Below are 20,741 nucleotides of genomic sequence, written 5' to 3' on the forward strand. Positions count from 1 at the left end.
AATCAGTCACATCTCTACTCCTAGGTCTCCACAGCTTCTCAGAGTTCACCACAGGAAGAATAAACAGCTCAGCCTGGCATATTTCCACCTTCTACCTCCACGTCCCATGCTTAGCACAGTGACTTTTATATGTTTGTTTTTTAAGTCAGTGTTTTTTTTTTGTTTGTTTGTTTTGTTTTTGTTTTTTTAAGGAAAAAACATTTTATGAAATCTTAATAAAGTAAAAATATGGAATCCAAGTAGAAAAGAGGCCAGTGGCCAACCTGCTTGGCTGCCTTTAGACCTAAGCACACCTCCAGGAACCTCTAGGAAACCAGAGAATGGAATTGGAAAAACCTGCTCCTTGTCCCCACTTATTCAGCATACCCAAAGCCCTCAGGGCTCTCACATTCCTTCCCTGATTATTCCAAGATTATGCTTGGAATACTCTCTTCAGTTCAATCCTATCCATCTTTCAAGGTCCTACCCAAAGACCACCTCCTCCATTAAGCTTTCCTGTGTCATTTTGACTGTCTTCAATTTACCACTGCTTTAAATTTCTCATAAAACTTTGATTGTTAAAAATAAAAAAGGCTAAAAGGAAAAATAACACCTGACTCTGTACCAGGCATTACCCTATGTGTGTAACCTAAACTAACTTGACCCTCACACAATTCCATTGTTACAGATGCTATAGAGAAGTCTTCTCTCAGAGTCTATATACCAAGTAAGTGATGGAACAAGACTGAAACCAGTGGTCTGGCTGCAAAACTGCAAAATCCAAGCACTCAGAAATGTGCTACTGCCTCTCTATAAAGGCATTTATGCATTTCACTTGTTCAGAGATCCCACCACTGCCCACTTTCCCCACCCCAAAGTGCCACCACCACACGCCACCACCAAACTCTGAAACACCACAACTAGATTATACTTTCTGAAGGCAAAGGCCATTGCCTACTGGCCTTTATGCAACACCAGCATAGAACTCTGCAAAAATAAGGACCCAATACATAGTGTTAATTTATTATTAAATATAGCACAATAATATCTATTTCTATATACTTGGAACTACCTGAATTACTATTGAGACTTCTACATGGCCTTAGGAGGAATATTTTCCTCATCATCTTTTACAAGTGAAGAGACAGAAGTTGAATGACATTCATTCATTTGTAAGATACAGACCAACCTGGGGTTCAGCTCCTGGATATGGCCCAGGACAGCTCCTAAGTCCCAGCTATTTCTGTTGTGCCTTGTTATCCCAAACTGAAAGAAAATTCTTCATAGCATGAATGATTTAAAAATAAAGTCTTGCAGAAAGACCAGAAAAAAATATTACTTGTAAAGTTAACTTTATTTTTATTTTTAAGATTTCTGTAAGATGAAATATGCTATTATTTGAGGGAATTTTAAGTGATTCACTGATGGTTTTTGCCAGGAACCAGGCAGGAAAATCACCTTTTTCTCTTGCCTTGCCAGTTCCCATTAAGGCAAAAAGAAAAAAAAAAAAAGATAAGCAAGAGAACCTCCAAAGAATGAAGCCCTATTTCTGATCAGCAGGGGCACCAGTTAGTCTTGTTTAGCTGAAACAAATTGGGATTCCCTTCTGCCAGAGTCACTAGCCAGAACCAAGGGATGTGAACACTGACCTGCTGTTAAGTGGGCTGCGTGGACAAGGACTTGGACCCCTGGCTTCAGCTCAAAGTGCACAGAGTTTTGGTTGAGCTTGTGAATCAGCAGTTCTGATATCTGAAAGGAAAAGAGTCAAAGTGAGTGCTGCTGAAGTTGTCACACCGACTACATACAAACATGCTGAGCAGTATTTACCATGCTGATCAAGGCATCCTGATACTATACCTGGGAGTGATATAAGTGAGTTGTATATGATTTTAAGTTTTTAGTCCAGAATATGCAGATAGAATTATTTTCTAAGCATGGCTTGACTTTATATCTGAATTGCTATGAAATAGGACAAACAATTAGGAAATCAGATCATTTCTACTCTTAAAAAATTACCCAGGTATTAGTTTTAAAAAAAATCACCCTGGGTTTCTTTGAGAGTGCATTTGTTATACACAAGGACTTAAAAGAAGCAAATATGTAGAATTTACAAATTCTGATGAGATTCAGATCCATTTATTTTACTTCTTGATAGTAAACTCCATCTTATTCCTTATTTTGCTTCCCTCCTCTTACCCAACTTTTCAAGGATAGGTAGTTCATGGGTATTTGTTGATGATAAATATTGTTCTACTAAAATAATAACTTATGATGTTGTAGTTCAGTTGCTAAGTCATGTCCGACTCTGAGAGCCCCCATGAACTGTAGCAGGCCAGGCTTCCCTGTATGTATTTATTTCAAATATACAATAAATCATACATTTGAAACAAAGCATAACCACAGCTTAACGTGTTGGCTGACTCTTGTTTCATGCTATGAACCCAAAATCACTCCTCAGGCTGATGCATCTGTACTGGGCAGACCCACAGAATTCTGGGCCATGAAACATTTAACCCCAACAAGTGACAAAGGACCCTGTTTTAGGTAGCGACAGTAAAAGGCAAGATTTTCTAGACAAGGTAAAACTCTGTTCATGTGTTTAAAGTTAAAAAAAAAAAAAAAAACAGATCAATCTGCTGTTTAACTCATCCTTTTGAATAACCTGTGAAAAGCTATCAGAAAAAACCACACTCCTATTATCTGGTCTCCTTGCCTCATTTTTAATGTTCTAAGCATCAATGTAATGTTCTATTTCAAATGCTATTTAAGTCTAGTTAGATGCTTTCTGAATATCGTTCTGCTAGTTAAATTCTTAAATTATTTTTCTTTTTATATTTATGGGCTTTCACTCAGTCCACTGAGTTGCCAAAATGACACCTTTGATCCTTTTATCAATTAAGCAGGGCCTGGCAGCTTTGTTTTCAAGCAGAGTCTCTTGAAGAGGTCCCTGTTCAGTGATGGACTTGACCTGCCCTGCAGATGAACTTCTCTGCTTAACAACAAGAATGTGGGATGACGGTCAGTGACCTGTGACCCAAGTCACGCACCTGGGGTCCAGTGCAAGCTCAGCCTCTCAAATATTTCCACTTAGCAGACTGTGCAGGGAAACCAGGTTATGATAAAATTATGTTGAAACAGCCTTATTCTCTCTACATAAGCTACTCTTTTTCCTGGGTAATGAGAAACTTCCAGAACGCTCAAGGTTTACAGGAAAAGTGGATTTCTAACACAGATTGTGTAGAATGGGTTTCCTCTGTGTTCTGTAAAGTGTTACAGTTGTGCAAGTTCCTATTCTATCTTATTCTTATCATTCAATCAGTAAGACCTTTCTGAGAATTTGATGGTGGATTTTTAGTAGAGGTTAAACAGAAAGGCTTGGCTCTTAAATAAACATACACACAGAGAAATGTGTGTGTGTATATATATATATATATATACACACACAAAATAAATAATCATGTATAAAATTAATATGCTTATGTACATACACATGCTTATATACATACGCATACATATGTGCACATACATATGTAATTGTATTTGCAGAAAAAATATTTTAAATTGAATAAGAAAACATCAGAAGTAATTAAGAAATTGTCCTGTTTTGCAGAGTCCATCCCATGGACAAAATGGGACTGTGTATATGCATGAGAAAGACTTCTCTCTTCCAACTTGCTGAAATGATACATATTTCTTCTCCCTGACAATGTTTCTTCCTCAAGAAAGAGTTATAGATAAGAAACCAGAAAAGTGTTCATCTGAACAATATACTTCTAATTTATAATCTCCAGGAGAGTCCCTTGAAGAAAATAATTAACTTCCCAAATTTGTTCTGGTTTATAACAGTGCTTCATCAGTTTATCTGTATCATTTACAAAATTAAACAGGCTATGCAAAAATGGTAGCAGAGAAAGTATATTTCATGGATTTCACTTGCATCAAAGAACACACAAAAAAGATAACATACTTTGTGGTGTGCGAAAGAACTTGTGCACAGAAACAGAACTAAATAAAATTTACACTGCATACAAGAATGAGCTCAATTAGATAACATGCATTTCTCTGTGCAAGTAAATAAGTACAAAACTGTTGACAGACTTTGACAATATTTTAAATGTTTTCCATGCCACCTGCAGAAGCGTTTATCCTGTATTGTTTTCATCATTTGTGAATTATTACACATATTTTCATATATACAATGTATAATATCTATGCATTGAACACTTTCTATTGGCAAGTTACATATTTCTATGTTTTTCCCTAGGACAACATAGCTCCATTGAAAGCAACATGAAGCCTAAAGGACACTCCTAAGTTTATCCTGTTAATATTTGAAGAATTGAGACTAGAATTTCATTCTGTTTGACTCCTAATCTTAGGGCATTTCCATAAAAAACATTTTCCTCGAGCCAGCTGACAAAGACACAAAAAGTATATAGGAGGAGGTCCAGCTGAGCACATTTAGGAGATAAAAAATTGTAGCATATCATTAACTATGCTTCTATTTCTCATCCAACTGGAAGCACATGATTTGCAACACCAGGCCCGTGTCATCTGACCAATTTGAGCTACAGGCAATTCCTAACCATAGCCTCAGGACTGCTACATTCGATTCAACAGTTAATATAATTTATAATGTTTGGGAGAGCCTTTGGCCACGAAAGGAATAGAATGAACTGCGACTTTAGCGCAGTGTGGTGACAGCCTAAACGAAAGAACACAAGCTTGCATGATGAAGACTCGAGTGAAACAGTCTGTAATTGCTGGGAGATCAGTCCTCCTCGAGCAAGCCGAATCTGTTCATTTTTCTTTCTCTTGTCCAGTGCAAGTGTGTCGTCTTAGCAAATTTCATTTACCTTTGTACTGTCACCCCTCTTCTGCGGCTCTCCATTTTCTATTCTGCTTCAGCTAAATAATCATGAGCAAAGAAAAATCTATTATTCTCCGTGTCTGCCTATTTGATGAAATACGTCTGTGATTCAAATGCAACCCACACTTCATTTAAACTGCCACTTAAATAGACAGGGGCAACTCAATACAAATACTTGGAAAGACGCTATCAAAAGGTGCTGTGGAAGGGACCAGGTATGTGGTAAACACCAATTCTACTTCTCAGTGTCTTCACAAGCATGAAATTTGAGTGTGGTAATCAGAACAGGGGTGAGGCTGAGGTAACAATGCTACAGTTTTGAGGACTTGAAACAAAGGAAGTGTGCTTTCTGCTTAATGCTCCATATCCACTGCAGGTAGATGTGATGCTGAGCTCATTATAGTCACACAGGGACATCGGCTGGTAGATCAGCCCCCTCAGATGTACACGCCACCAGAGGAAGGGAAAAAAGAGTTCTCTGGGTTCTAGAGACAAAATTTGAATACTTCAGCTTGGAAGTGACTCATCACTTCTGCTCCCACTTCATTGGCCAGAATTAGTCATATGGCTCTGCTTACAGAAGAGACTTATGGGTATAATCTACCAGTACCCAGAAATGGTGAGCTGGAGATGTTTGGTCAACACAATAGATCGTTACCACATAAAGAACACATTCAACATCCAAACAATGCTTAATGAAACCAACAGAAGAAATTGACCCTCAGATCATGAGAATGGAAGTGTCAAATGCTGAAACATGAAGAAAGAGAAGCTTAAGGACAACAGAGCAGTGGTAATTTATGAAGCATGACACCCAAAGAAATGGTAAAAAGTGAAACTATTAATACACACTCAAAATGGGCTTGGGCTTCCCTGGTGGCTCAGATGGTAAAGAGTCTGTCTGCAGTGCAGGAGACCTGGGTTTGATCCCTGGGTCAAGAAGATCCCCTGGAGAAGGAAATGGCAACCCACTCCAGTATTCTTGCCTGGAAAATCCCATGGATGGAGGAGTCTAGCAGGCTACAGTCCATGGGGTCGCAAAGAGTCAGACACGACTGAGTGACTTCACTTTCTTTTTTTCTTTTCAATATGGGCTTTAGCAGATTTATCAACAGCAAAGCTATATTGGACCACACAACTAATGCTTATCTGAAGTTGTGAGGAGGGATGGAAACCCTATTGAACGTAAGGAACATTTTGGTGCCAGGTTTAGAAGGAGACTTGTCTGGGATTACCTTGGAATGGACATAGTCAAGCCTGATCCTGTTAGGTTAAGGCCTCTTCAACGAGTAATTGAATGACATTACTTTTGGAATTAACAGAGAAAGATGTTTCCCAATTAACATGATTTCTGGGTTAATACATGGAAGAAGCAATGGAGCCAAACAAGACTTCTGCTTATCAATTCTGTTATTTGTTAGCACCAGAGAATCAGCTTGACTACAGTGTCTAAGAAGTTCTTCCTGGATGACATAATGAAGAAATGATGTGTCCCAGTTCACTTCCTTTCCCTAAATTCCCCATCACCAGCTCCAAACATCTCTCCTTCTCCTTTTGCTGTATTCTTTCAGCACAACTCTTACCTATTCTTTCAATTATAACTTCCTGTTTTAGTGACCTTCCATGTGAACTTCAAAATGTTTCTACAGTTTCTCTCTTTGAAAAATCTGGACAGGGCAGACTGAATATATCGAAAATGGCCTAAGATTATTTATTACATTTCACAATGAATCTTTAACTTCTAAAAATATTGCCAACAATCTGTTCCACTTTCAGAGGTACTTTTCCTTTCCCTGGATTTTGGTTTCTGCACCTGTCAAATGTATATGACAACACAAACAACTAAAGAGGAAACTCATTGTTGGTGGTTGACATTTTGTCCATGGTCGTTCTGTTCCTTTTAAATGTGTCTGTGCCCTTTAAGGATCCAACAAGACAACATGCAGGCTCCCTATCTCGCCAGCACAGCATCACAGACACAGCTTGATGGTCCTTCCTCCTTCCAGGAAAGCCAGATACAAATCTGCCCACCTCTGAGGACTCAGAGAGAAGCTGGCAAGTACAGTGATGCAGGGTGGGGTATGCTCCACACCTGAGCAGCTGGCCTTAGGTAGCAAGAGAGTCTATCCCTGATGAGGCGAGCTAAGGGCAAGTGAGCCTTTTCTCACTCTCTGGAGATGTGAAGTCAAGAGTGGTGGAACCCTCCCTGACAGAGGTCACTTGATTAACCCAGCGCAACGTTATCCGGATAACAAGGTCAAGGGCTTCTCACTGTGAGAAATTTTCAATTTATTTCACAGACAAGATAACTCGATCTAAGCTAGCATCTGTCCTCCCCAGGGAATGCTGTTAGAGGAAGTAAGGGAGGAGAGCCAAGAGCCCTTTGCTGGGACCCTGCCCTCCCAGTCATCAGGATCCACCTGGCCAGGTCCCACTTTTTCCCCTGCTGGGAATTCTGTGCAGTAACTTTACAAGAAAGGGGCCAGAGTATTGAGAGAGAGAATAAAGCCAGTTCTTCCCAAGTTTCATCTAATTCAGAGTGCAGCCTTTAAAGGAGTGGGGTCCTGGTTGTTGTTTTTACTTTGCCCTCAGTTGCAATTTCTATGTAATTTATGACAAAGGAAGTCAGTTGCTTTTGCCTGCCTCTGGTTCCTTCTCTCTCCCCCATATTTTTCTTTAAGGACCCATGTCCTTCTTTATTATCAGCCCATTTGACTTAGGAGGGGCTCCCTTAATTCCTGATCCTGGGGAGGGTATGACATATTGAGTTATCACTGACAAAGCCCTAGCCTTCTGACTACCAGGCTAGTTGAGACGTCTCCACTTTACCGAAGTCGAGCCTGTGAGAATTATCACCCTAGGTTTTTGGGGTGCGCTCAGGGGAGAGGTACTATCTTTTGAATGGAATTGGTAAGATGACTAAATAAAAAACTGGGGCCTCCGGGGGCCATTCTCGTCTTCCTGTGTGCTGGCTTCATTCTCAGACAGACTTCTCATGTGGTCACAACAGCAAGAGATCAGGAAAGGAGAGATGAAGATGGGGAGTAAGTTGATGATACTTTCTCTCTGAGTTATCCATGCCTGAGCTGGACTTCCCAACTAAATAAGCTTGTAACTGCAAATTTCTAGTGAAATTTGTTTGAACAGAATATATGTTCATTTCATCAGGGAGGAAAAAAAAACAAAACCCTACAAAACTCAAAGCAAAGCATCTGTTGCTCATTTCCTGGGGCAGCAGCCTTGATATCTGGGGGCTTTGCAGAAGTCAAGTGGTACCCAAATCCACATGGGCAGCATGACGGAACAAGGGGACCAGTAGACTTGAGAGTTAGTTGCAGAAACAGAACTAGAATCCCCTTCTCCTTAAAGAGTTGTGTCTCCTCAGGCAATTCACAGCTCCCTGTTGGGGTCTGAACTCATTAATTTCAAAGTGACTGAGTCAGAGAGAAGAATTAAAGGACCGCTCTTAGGATCATAACTATAGGATTCCTGTGGGCAGCACATGTATTGCTGGTTCTTGACAAAGGCTTAGTTTACATATTGATTTCATTACTGTACTTATTAATTGGGTAATAACAGTTTTCATAAGACACTGATTTCTCATATGCTGGGTTTGGTCACTGAAATTAGTTTCATTCCTGGATAAGGCTGCTACACTGGCAATTCCCTTAACAAAAGTTACAATCTCCCTTGGTACTCTGCTGCTTTTCCTTAATGCCATCCATCTGCATGATAACTTAGATGAGTCATCTTCCCTCTAGTTTACTCATTCATGTGTATTCTTTCTGTTTCCTGCTATCTTTGTTCTTTCCTGTAATTTCATTCATTAATCTTTTTTTCCTTATTGTCACCATCTTCTTTCTGCCAATGCATGCCCCGCACTATACTAGTCTTTAATATGCCTCTATATATTTTTTGCATTTCTCATATACTCTCCTATCACAAAACGTCCATAAATGTAACCATTATCTATTTACCATTTATTGAGTAACCTCTATAGGTCAAGGGCTTTGCTGTATCATTTCTTTAATGATCTCTCAAACACCCCACGAGGCAGGTATTATTGATTACGTGATTTTGGCTGGATTATTGATCTTTTCTGAATTTTCCTCATCTATAAGATATAAGCAATGGATATAAGAGCTGAAACTAGAAACCTGGTCTATATTTCTCCAAACCTGTGGTCTTTCTAAAACATATCTGAACTCCCTACATGTGAACAAAATGTTAAGTTCCACAGCTTTCAAGCAAGCCAAGCCAGCTGCCGTTGGGTCTCTGATTAATGGCTCATCAGTACATGATACTTGGCTGCCTCAGGAACACTCACTCAGATCTCTGAGAATCTCTCTGGAGAAGACACTCAGACAAGATAAAGAGAAAGAAGAACTCTATGGAAAACAGACAGTTAGAGCAAGATATACCCTCACACGAGTAAACCAAGTTTCAGAAAACACATGCCTCTTCTTTCTACGTTTTCTCTCAAATAAACATCTAGAAACTGTCTTTTAGGGAGAGAATGAAAAGTATTGGGAATTGAGATGTGCAGATGATGTGGTACCTGGGAACTTGGCTGGCTCTAAACCTGGACTCTTCCGTATTGAGAAGGTGATATTCTGGATTTCATGGACAAACCATAAGATTTCCAGAGAAGGCATAAATATACATGTTTCAACCTAAACGCCCAGGATAGGGTTCTACACCCCTCTCGGTCTCATCAGCAGTGTGGTGATAAGAAATACTCCATTCTGTCTCCCACTGAACTGTAGGTGCAGAGAATAATTTGTAGAATATAACAGGAAGCTGAAAGCGAGGGCTGAGGAAAGTCAGATGCAAAGTTGATGGGTTCCCTGCTGTCTGATGTTCAAGTGCAGTTCATGAGGAGATGGGGTTCACTGGGGCTTTCCTTGACAGCTCTTTTATTTGTTATTTGCACATGGAAAAAAATATAGACGTGAGTCTTCTGCCAACTGAGAAAGCGATTGTTGAAAGGTGGGTGTGTACTAGGAGGTGGGCCAGGTTGTAATTTGGGGTTGTTGTTAACAAGGCTGTGATGGAGGTTTCTCAAGTCATCTTGGAGACTAGAGATCAAGGGACTAGATTATGGGTTAATTCTAAGTAAACTGAAAAGCTCCAAGTGCTAAAAGGAGAAAAAGTTAATATTTACTTAGTGCCTGAGAGGAATCCTGTTTTTAATATATCTGTCAGAGAGCATTGAGAAACCAAAGTCATATAGTTTCCAACAGGGTGACCAGACCAAGACTGGCCATTTTAACTGACCGGGTGAAGAATAAGAACAGCAATAATGACATCATCCTAGTAATAATCCTCACTGTGTGTGTGTGCTAAGTTGATTCAGTCATGTCTGACTCTCGGGGACCATATGGACCATAGCCCACCAAAGCTCCTCTGTCCGTGGGACTCTCTAGCCAAGAATACTGGAGTGGGTTGCCCTCCTCTGGGGGATCTTCCCAATCCAGGGATTGAATCTGTGTCTCTTACATCTACTTGCATTGGCAGGCAGGTTCATTACCACTAGCACCACCTGGAAAGCCCAATCCTCACTACAGAGATGGATACTCTGAAGTTAAAAGGAAGAATGGGAGAAAAAAGTTCTAAGGGAGCAGAAGAGAGAGAACCTCTCTCTCTCTCTCTCTCTCTCTCACACACACACACACACACACACACACACACACACAGACACTCATACTCCAGAGGTGCTGGAGATGAGGAAAGTGAATCCCATATAGCCAGGGGAGGTACTTGGAGTCAACTCATTCATTCATTATAAACATTCATTCATTATCAATTACTTATTCATTATAAACTCAAATCATCATAGACTGGTGTGATAAAGAGGACTCATGATTTGTATAAAAGTTGTGCCTTTTTAAAAAGATATGCCATTTGATTCTCAAGGATTCTGTGGCGGCTCAGAGAGTAAGGTGTCTGCCTGCAATGCAGGAGACCTGAGTTTGATCCCTGAGTCAGGAAGATCCCCTGGAGAAGAAAGTTGCAACCCATTCCAGTATTCTTGCCTGGAAAATCCCATGGACGGCAGACCCTGGCGGGCTACAGTCCATAGGGTCGCAAAGAACCAGACACGACTGAGTGACTTCACTTTCACTTTGATTCTCATGATGCAAGTATGTGAAGCAATGTAAATCGATTCCACTTCTACACATTGTTCAGCCTCTTGCATTTTTCCTGCCACCTAATACCTTGGACAGTTTGCCATGTCAGCACACAGATTTATCTTGTCTACTGTAAACACTGTAGATGGATATACCCTGAATGGTTTAGCCACTGCTGACAATACATACTCTTGCATGTGTTTCCTAGTGATGCTGTAGTTAAATCTCCAGATTACGTTTCTTCAGGGAAGATGGGAAAGTGGAAGGGTCCACAGGCAGCGGGAGCCCTCACTCCCAAGTGGGGACCCCCACAGCTGCTGTCCTGGTCAGGGACTAGCAGGGTCGTGGCTCAGAGAGGGAGAAGCTGACGTCACCTGGGGACTCACCTGCTCCAGGTCCTCGGCTGACCTTTTGTTTTCTCCTGTGGGGTCCTGATGGGGTAAGACAAAGAGCTCGGCAGCGGTGGGCAGGCCAGGCAGCACTGCCACCAAGATGTGCTGGGCCGGAACCCCGGTGGCCTGAGGGAGAGACAGAGGCACACGTGAGTCCTGGGGGAGAGCTGATGAGAAGGATCCACGTGTTCAGTGGGGAGCTGGGGGGTGGTGCAGTAAGAAGGCACGCGGGTGTGGAGATAGGGTGTGAAAGCAGGGTCCTGGTGCACTTGTAGGGGAGGGATACAAGGGCCAGAACTGGGTTCAAGCCAGACTTTGAGGTCTGGTCCCCCACTCTATCCCCATGAGACCCTAAACACTTTGCATCCCCTCAAATTAAAAAGTGGCATAATGGTAGTACCTGCCTTGTAAAAGTAAGTGGACCCTGTCAGTGAGAAGGCCATCACTGAGCCTTATCTTCTGCCCCTTGAGCTGTAACACTTTCTAACTTAGCTTCCTCCTTCCTTGAACCACTAGAGTTCTCTCCAAATCCACCAGGCGTACCTCTATCACCTAACCTAAAAGCAAGCCCCAGACCACAGCCTCCAGGTGTTTGTTGAGTTCTCCACAGCATCCGACTCTAATGATCAGTTAAGGAAGCTCTCTTAGCCCGTCCCCCTGCTACCCTTCAATCTTCTATTAAAATCATGCACATCACTCAAAAACTTCCTCTTTACTGAGCCTACTTTCTAGATGGTTCTAGAATTCAGTTGGCTACGATTTCAGCTTTTCTCTGCAGCATCCAGTCAGAACATCCAGCCAGCATCCCATCATTTGGTTGTTATACAAGAACTCCTCACATTTACCCCAAAATCTTCATTCTGCATGTGGATGAATGGAGGCACTCTTTTCCCAAATACCCCAGCAGGAAGCCTTATCTCACCTATGATACCACACCCTCCTTTCCACATCCTATCTAATGAGCCTATGAGATCTTGACAAATGACCCTATTGGTTCCTTCCTATTTAAATCCCCTACCCCCCACCCCTGCCTTGTTAATATCTCAATTCAGCCTCTGTGTTCTCTCCCCTCAAGCTTTATAACAGCCTCCCCATCTCCAGGAAACAGACTACTACCAATGCTTCCAGATTTATCCCACTGTCTAACTCAGATTATGTGTCCCCATCTAAATTCATGCACAAATTACCACTGCCAACTGGATTAGATTTACATTCAAAGCCTTCAGCAACATGGTCCCACCTTTCCTTCCTACACTAATTATCCACAGCTCACACAGACATCTTATGCTTAACTGAATAGACTCACCTACAATTTCTCAACATTTCCAGCCTTTTCTCGAAATGGTTCTATGTATCTCCCCTGATTGTCTTTCCTATACATTTGCTGCTAGAACATCATGAAGTTCTAGGACAACATAAAATCCATTCATTTCAGTATATTGTTCATGATTTCCAGTTAGGTGATTGTTGGGTTCTGAAACATACATTTATATCTCTTTTGAAGTAGTAAGAAATTCCATTTACTGGATCTTTATCATGTGTCTGGCATTGTCCTAAGAACTTCTTAATAAAATGTAATGCAATCTCCCACAAGCACTCTTTGAAGCAAGTATTACTATACCTCTCTGTGCAGGTGAAGACACAGGTTACGAGTCCCCAGGAAGCTGGCTCTGAGCTTAGCATGTAGGGTGTTTATTAGGGGACATTCTTAGAATCAACAGCTATAGGAGTGAAGGCAAGGAAGCAAGACTGGGCAGAGGGAGAAGCTGAGCTATGATAAAGGTTATCGGCAGCCTCAGATGACCTTGAAGAGAAAGAGAACAGCCCTTCAGATTTGCCTGAGGTTGAGCTGAGAGCGTCACTGGACTTGAGCCACTCAGAAAGGAACACAGTGTGGGGGAAAGGCAGCTGAAACCTCTGCCCACAGCTCTCCCAGCAGCTAAGACAATTATATCTCCCGTAAGGGGAATCTGGATGGCACATCCCTATTTCTGCTACAGGACAGACAGTAGACGGAGGAAAGCTCAGCAGTGGCTCAATGCCATCTAAGTAACGAGTGGTGACACTCAGTTTGGAACCTTGGTCTGACCATGATGCCTCTGTCCTTAACCAGGGCTCTCCTGTCTTCCTTCTCCTAACACACAAAGCAGCTCCTGTCCCAGCTGGTAACATACTGTTTTATAGCCCTCCAGGATGCTCAACTCAAATAGTATGTCTAAACTCATTCTTATCATCGACAATATTTACTGAAGGACTTTCAATTAAAGATCCCATTGCAAAATATCAATAGAAAAACCCCAGTTGATGAGGAAAAAGGCAATTGATTTACATATTGAATTTCATTAGAGAATGAATAGGAAGAAAACTACAATTAAGTTGACATCCAGTCAAGCTTCTTATAGAGCTTATTAGGGGACACCTGGCAATAGGGTGTGTTCTTTGGGACTTAAGGAAGCGGCTGAGAATATTTACTGATCTCAAAGCCAAGGTGGGGAGCTAGGAACCAGGGCTGGTTCAGCTGCCTCTTAGGATTGGGTAACCAAGGAGTCTTCAAAACTCCCTCCACCCCATCACCTCTTATCCTGAGGGATGTGGAGCCAACCTGTCTGTTCTGCATTTAGCTGATTATGCTCTGCAGCAGCCTAGAAATATTAATGAGCAGTCATATCTAACCTAGTGGACAGCTGGTGGGAGGGCGGCAGCCCAGAGCATCCCATCCCCTTACAATTAATATGAAGAGGAGCCAGCCTGGAAAACATCACTGCTGAACTAATGCTTGGTTGCTAAGTCACCTGGGGGTGTTGGACAGCTGCCTAGGAGATCTACAGGGACACAGATCTCTGAAGGAGGTGGGCTGTGGGTTCACTGAAGGCTGTAAGTCATCTCTCCAGGACAGCAGAGGAGAGAAACCAGCAGCTCCAAGGATAAAGGGGCCTGTGGTTTGGTAGCTTTGCCCCCTGGTGGCCATAATGTTTAGCCACCGACAATGTCATAGATGCTGAGTGGTTAAGAAAGACAAAAGTGGGATGGCATTTACCCAGAGGTGCAGAAAATAACCCTTCTCCATCCCACTATTCCAATCACTCTTGCCTCTCCATCTAACAAGGCAAAGGTCAGCAGCAGCAGAGTGGAGTGGGTAGAAAACTACTTGATCAAGATTTAAACCTTGAGGTCTAACTCCAGAGCCTGATTTTAAACAGTACAACCTTGGGCAAGTTACTTGCCTCTATTCACCTGTAAAATGGGGATCATCATACTATCCATTTCTACATCATAAGCTAGGTTTCTTTTTGGTGATTATATGTGTCTAAAAGTGCAAAACACTGAGAAGAGTTTCTGGAGTTTGTAAAGTGCTAAATAAATATCCACAAAAACAATGGTATGTTTAAGGGGAACATCAGCTCTTTGCCAAAAGACTGAATGTGAGATCAGTTTTCTGAGAAGGGGTTATCTGAATGTCTTTAACTCTCCTCATCCCTTTGTGTCATAAGGCACCATGTGTCAGGCGCAGGAGAGAATGTATAACTAATCCTAAATTGACTTTTCTTTTAGGCTAAGAGTAGACCTTATCTTCTTGGGTGCCAAAATCACTGCAGATGGTGATAGCAGTCATGAAATTAAAAGACACTTGCTCCTTGGAAGAAAAGCTATGACAAACCTAGACAGCATATTAGAAAATAGAGACATCACTTTGCTGACAAAGGTCCAGCTAGTCAAAGCTATGGTTTTTCCAGCAGTCAAGTATGGATGTGAGAGTTGGACAATAAAGAAGGCTGCGCACCAAAGAATTGATGATTTCAATTAATGCTTTCAATCTGTGGTGCTGAAGAAGACTCCTGAGAGTCCCTTGGACACTAAGGAGATCAAATCAGTCAATTCTAAAGGAAATCAGTCCTGATTATTCATTGGAAGGACTGATGCTGCAGCTGAAGCTCTAATACTTTGGCCACCTGATGCAAAGTGTTGACCTGACAAAAAGAGTCAACTGAAGTAAAGACCCTGATGCTAGGAAAGATTGAGGGCAGGAGGAGAACAGAGCAATAGAGGATGAGATTGTTGGATGGCATCATCGACTCAATGGACACAAGTTTGAGCAAACTCCAGGAGATAGTCAAGGACAGGGAAGCCTGGCATGCTGCAGTCCATGGGGTCACAGAGAGTCAGACATGACTGAGCGACTGAAGAATAACAACAAAGAGTAGACCTTAGGGAAAAGTCATTTCTGATTTTCTGGGTTTGTGCAATAAACCCAAGCAGCTATATAAGCAGATATTCCATTTCTCTGATTGTTTATGGAAGTGGAGTATGCAGGCGGAATGTGCCTAGAAGAAGATGTCTTGTCAAATTGTGGGTGACATTTGTTCAGAAGGGGATGAACCACACCACCTTTTTACCCTCCCAGGAACCAGAAGGGGCTGTGATTCATATGAAAAAACCCCAGACCTTGGATTCAGATCCTTCACTTTAATTTTGTAGCTTTGTCACTTATTAGCTGTGAGGCTTTAGACAAGTTATTTAACTTCTCTAAACCTCAACTGCTTAATCAACAAATAAAGACAATAATATTTTGCTCTGGGGGCTGTTGTGGGAAAGGAATGCTGTTAAAAAGAACTGGGACACAGTAAGATGACTACCTTCCTGTGCTGAGCACTCACTGTTCTATTGTGCTGGCCATTCACGGGGCTGGATCCCAGCCTGCTCTTAACTAACGGTATTCACTCCATGCCTTTCAGTATTATGCCCAGTAGCTATTTTACACGTACTGACAGCTAACTGTGAATTCTGCCATATGACTGACACATATTTCCATGGTCTCCTCTAAGCAGAACATAAAGGGTAAGGACCCCGTGATTATTCAATTTCCTGTCCCCCGTGGCACCCGTGACATGTCTGCACATGCGGCGCTCAGCTTTGCAGGTATCAGGCTGCTAACACCCACTTCCCCTGGCCTCTGGTTCTTTCCTGCCCTTTCTTAGTGCAAGGGTCCCCTCTCCATGAAGGACAAGGGCAGACAGGGGAAGGGCCTGGGCCAGAAGGAGCTGGCTACACTCACCTCCACCAAGGCCTTTTTGATGACTCGGCTGACGTCTCTCCTCCACTCAGGGATGTCCGGGTTGTAATCGTCCAGGTTTGGAGAAAAGGACAGGCGAAGAGATCGGAATTCCTCTGCGGACCCCAGAGTAGAGGGGTTACTATAAGTCAGATCGGCCTCTCAGGAAGTCTGTTACACTTTTTATTTCATGCAAAGCCCTAATGCAGGGTCCTTGTCCTCCACACTCAGCAGAGAGACCTTACTAGAAGGCAAGGTCACCATCCCATCCCTCTTGCCTCCCAGCTCCTTTCCCAGGCCAGAGCTTTAGTCTGAGACCCAGGCTTCACTCCACAGCTTTGTGCATTGTCCCCAGTTCCAGCCCTTGGGCTCCTGGACACTAAATGCACACCCCTGGAACACTCTGACTGCATCACAGGTTTCTGCCCCTGGGCTTTTGAACACACAGCCCCTTCCCCAGAATGGTCCCCTCTTCCCACCTTCCATGCATGCAGCACTCAAGTGCTAGTTTGAGTCCTCACTGACTTAATTCTCTGCCCACCATGTTTTACTTTTCTTTTTTATGGTACAGCTGTACTCTGCACATACTTTCATTATCATTATATAAGAATCATATTATATGATTATATAATTATAAAACTCATCATAGTCATTCCTGCTAAATTTTGTTTGCATGGGAATTTCGTTGAAAGGAATTTTCAGCTCTTTATTTCAAGGATTTTGCTAGTTGACACAGTAGCCTCTGAGTTAATCTTCGTCCTCCAGGAAGTAGGTGAAATGATAAAGGCCATGATTTTGTGAGGAGAATTGTCTAGAACAGAATATGGGGAGGAGACCAGAGAATCTTGGAGCACCGTCAGACCATGCTACATATAGGACACAGTGCGAGAGAGGGAGGAAGGTTCAGCGAGACTGATGGGAGATCCATGAGCTGAAGTCAGCTAGAGGAGCCCTGTGTCCTAAGAATGGGTTCACCTTGGTATTCCTACTGCATTCAATCATGGGCTGGAAGCTGCAGCCTTGGTCCGAACACGGTGACAGGTTTCAGAGCACAGTCCTGAGGGGGTTTATCACACAATATACTCAGATCACACTGCTCCCCTGAAATCTGTGGGAGGTTCCACACTGCACTTGGAATAAATTCAGATTCATGTCATAGCCTTCATGGTGCCACACAAACCAGCAACGACTGTGTCTCCTGCCACACGTCCCAAGGGGTGCCCTGCACTCCATGACGCCATCCTTCCCCACGTTCCTCAGTCTGCTAAGTTTCTTCCCACGTTACCATGCCTCTACTTCCCCAGACGATAGCCTGCTCAGCTCCTTCTCAGCCTTCAATCTCTCCTGGGAAGAGCCCTTCCTTCCAGCAACCTCAGGTATCCTCCCTTTCACCAATGCTAATACCTTTCATCATGTGACCCTATTTGTCTTCGTCAAACTTCTTACTATTTACATTATTATGTTTGGGGGGATAAGGGGGGAGGGACAAAATGGGAGATGGGGACTGACATATACACACTACTGTATATAAAATAGATACCTAATAAGGGACCTACTATACAGCACAGGGAATTCTACTCAATACTCTGTAATGGCCTACATGGGGAAAGAACTGAAAAAAGAGTGGATGTACGTATATGTATAATTGATTTACTTTGCTGTATAGCTGAAACTAACACAATACTGTAAATCAACTCTACTCCAAAAAAAGCTTTAAATAAAGAAATGCTTTTGTTGTCCGTCTCCCACACAGGAATATTAGTTCAGTGAGGATGGGGGCACAGTTGTTCCTGGCCCTCTGGGACACTGCCCAGTTCAGTGGCCAAGAGTCACTTAATTAATACATTTTTGTTGCATAAATGAAGGCATGAGCATCAGTGGCGGCTTTCTGTAGTTTATGCCTTTATCATTCAACAATCATTTGTTTCTCGTTGTAAGCATGTTCTTATATTTCAGGAAGGGCTCAGCAACACTGGCAACACCAATGACACGTCCAGGAAACTCAAAAACCCACGTGTGCATTTCCTAACACTGCTAACGACTTCTCAGGAGCAGGCATTGAAGACTTTCACATGATCAGGACTGCATTTAAGGCAGTCAGCTTATTCCAAAGATGTATTTTTCAAAGTTGGACTATTTTATGAGTCACTGGTCACCCAGGTGAACATCCCCACTTCAGTTCTGATGGAGAAGAAGGAAATGCATATTAATTAGCAGCAGGGGAAATGGCAGTGCCAAGGAAGGCCCCGCTGGGTCCTAACTTTTCCCTGTGAAGATGTGTTTGTCAATTTCACTTTCCTCGAACCTCTTAACCAAACTGTGGAGACTTCATCTCAAAAGAAGATATTTATCTTAATAAAGAGACACAGATGAGAAAAATGGCACAGCTCCCTCTATAATTACTTAGCATGCTAAACAGCAGGGCTGAGAAATGTTATCTTTAAGTTTATTCAACAAATAGGGGATGCATGTGGGAGGACCGAAAAGGGTAAACGTCAATAATATATGTATTTTTTGCAGCTGCTGAGAGAGATGAATTCTACACATTTACATTTTCTTTGTTGTATTTAAGGGCAAACTTGAGCCCTGAAGCAAAGGAAGGGAAAGCATGCAAACTATATTTTCTTTCCTACAGTCTGCTGTACGTCTTTGGGTAGGCAGTCTTTCCTCTGCCAGCTTCCCAAATATACCTCCTTCAGTCTGACCATAATGATCTTAAATTTCCCCAAAGCTTAATTAAACTTGAGCAGGTTTCTTCCAGACTTCAGACTCTGACCTCCCCTTTCTTGGAGCATTGCTTTTAGAAACTTGCTATTATTAATTCTTTCTCTGAACTTTTGAGATGTAAATCTTTTGCAACCAGGAATGCCTTGCTCAAGGACCTAGGAACCATCTTTGAAATGGTATCATCAAGAAAGACAGTGCCCCACCTCTGGGAGGGTAGGAACCAAGTTTCCTAAGTAAGCCTTTGTGTTCTAATCACAGAGATAATCAATCCAATCCCCCTGAGTCCTCCGGCACTTTCTGCTAGCTTATCCCAGAGTTTAAAACTCTCCCTGCATTTTGTTTCTGTTGAGTTCAGTCTTGCCTATTTAATTTTCTGTGATGCAATTTCCTTTTAATAGATCACACATGTCATTAGAATTTTCTAGTTATACATGTGAAACCCTGGCAACCCATCTGACCAAAGATGATTAAGGATGCCAAAACACTCAGGAATTTGGCTACAGGAAGCGGGGAGCACTTTCCCTGTTCAAACTTTTAGTCAGGAGATACCTTTTAATGAAGAGAACCCATTTGATGGCGAATGACCCCTCTGGAATGATGCTCTTCAAGGGATTTTTAGCAAGAGGAAGAACTAAGTATAGTAAGGCACAGAAGGTAGTAATCAAGAGAAACACTCCCTCTAGATTCAGAATTCTTATGCTCTGGCTATTATACTTACATTTTTTTCACTTGTAAAAGAGGGATAATCATAGCATACTTCTGATAGCCTGTTCATAGGATTCAATAAAACAGATCATATATATCCAATGCTTAGAATAAACACCAGTAAAAGATGCATCAATGTTAATTTCTATCACTACCAACCATCATCATTATTATTCAACCTGTTACTGAATAGGGGAATGACTTTAAGACAGTAACTTTCCATTTGGAGACCACAGTTTCCTAACGCTATACTAATGGGTTGGACCAGATAAGTCCCAAGTTCTGTCTGTGGTTCTAATGAGGAGGTAGCTGTTGGACTAATGGATCGGTGCCCATTAGTGACACTGGTGACATCCCGTAGGGAGAGAGGAAAGAAAGAGAGCATTGGATAGAAAAGAACGAGAGCCAGCCAGCAGGGTAATTTCAGAGCATGGGCCCTGGGTCTTGATGGTTTGAAGCCCAGCTCCCCCACTTACTAGCTGGAACAAGTTATTTACCTCTCTGAAAAAAATTAATCATATCAGCTACCCTACACTAGGATTGTTATGACAACTAGATGCATTCCCAGAGCATAGAAAGGAGATGGAGAGGAAGGAGAAACAAAAGCTCTCCTCCATTCGGGCTGCTCGGCTAAGAGGTCTCCTCACTGATGGGACCTTGGAGGCAAACCACAGCTCTGGTTGACTTTCACTTACTACTGGGGCTTCTCAAACCTCTTTAGGGGCTGGGGGAGGGAGGAAACACTATGAAATCTAACAGGCGGCCACGTGAGGAGGAACAGTGTCCTCACACGTGTTCAAAGTTGCTTACAAACTGCTTTCTGAATTTGAAGGTCGAGTTGGCAAAATGAGAAATGAAAAACAGAACCTTCATCAGAATCAATTGAT

At 42.3% G+C, this 20,741-nt stretch overlaps 1 protein-coding gene across 5 annotated transcripts in view; it reads right to left on the bottom strand.

Annotated features, from left to right (window-relative positions):
• Positions 1-20,741, bottom strand: part of SORCS1 (sortilin related VPS10 domain containing receptor 1) — a 581,948-nt gene that overhangs the window by 25,596 nt on the left and 535,611 nt on the right. For all 5 annotated transcript variants that reach the window (XM_061162594.1, XM_061162593.1, XM_061162595.1 and 2 more), the window contains exons 22-24: positions 16,426-16,538; positions 11,367-11,498; positions 1,629-1,728 (exon numbers count right to left, since the gene is read on the bottom strand). In XM_061162594.1, the coding sequence (XP_061018577.1) occupies positions 1,629-1,728; positions 11,367-11,498; positions 16,426-16,538 (345 nt within the window). The remainder of the gene's footprint in view (positions 1-1,628; positions 1,729-11,366; positions 11,499-16,425; positions 16,539-20,741) is intronic.

The sequence above is a fragment of the Dama dama genome, chromosome 15 (genome assembly GCF_033118175.1).
Source record: "Dama dama isolate Ldn47 chromosome 15, ASM3311817v1, whole genome shotgun sequence".
NCBI lineage: Eukaryota > Metazoa > Chordata > Mammalia > Artiodactyla > Cervidae > Dama > Dama dama.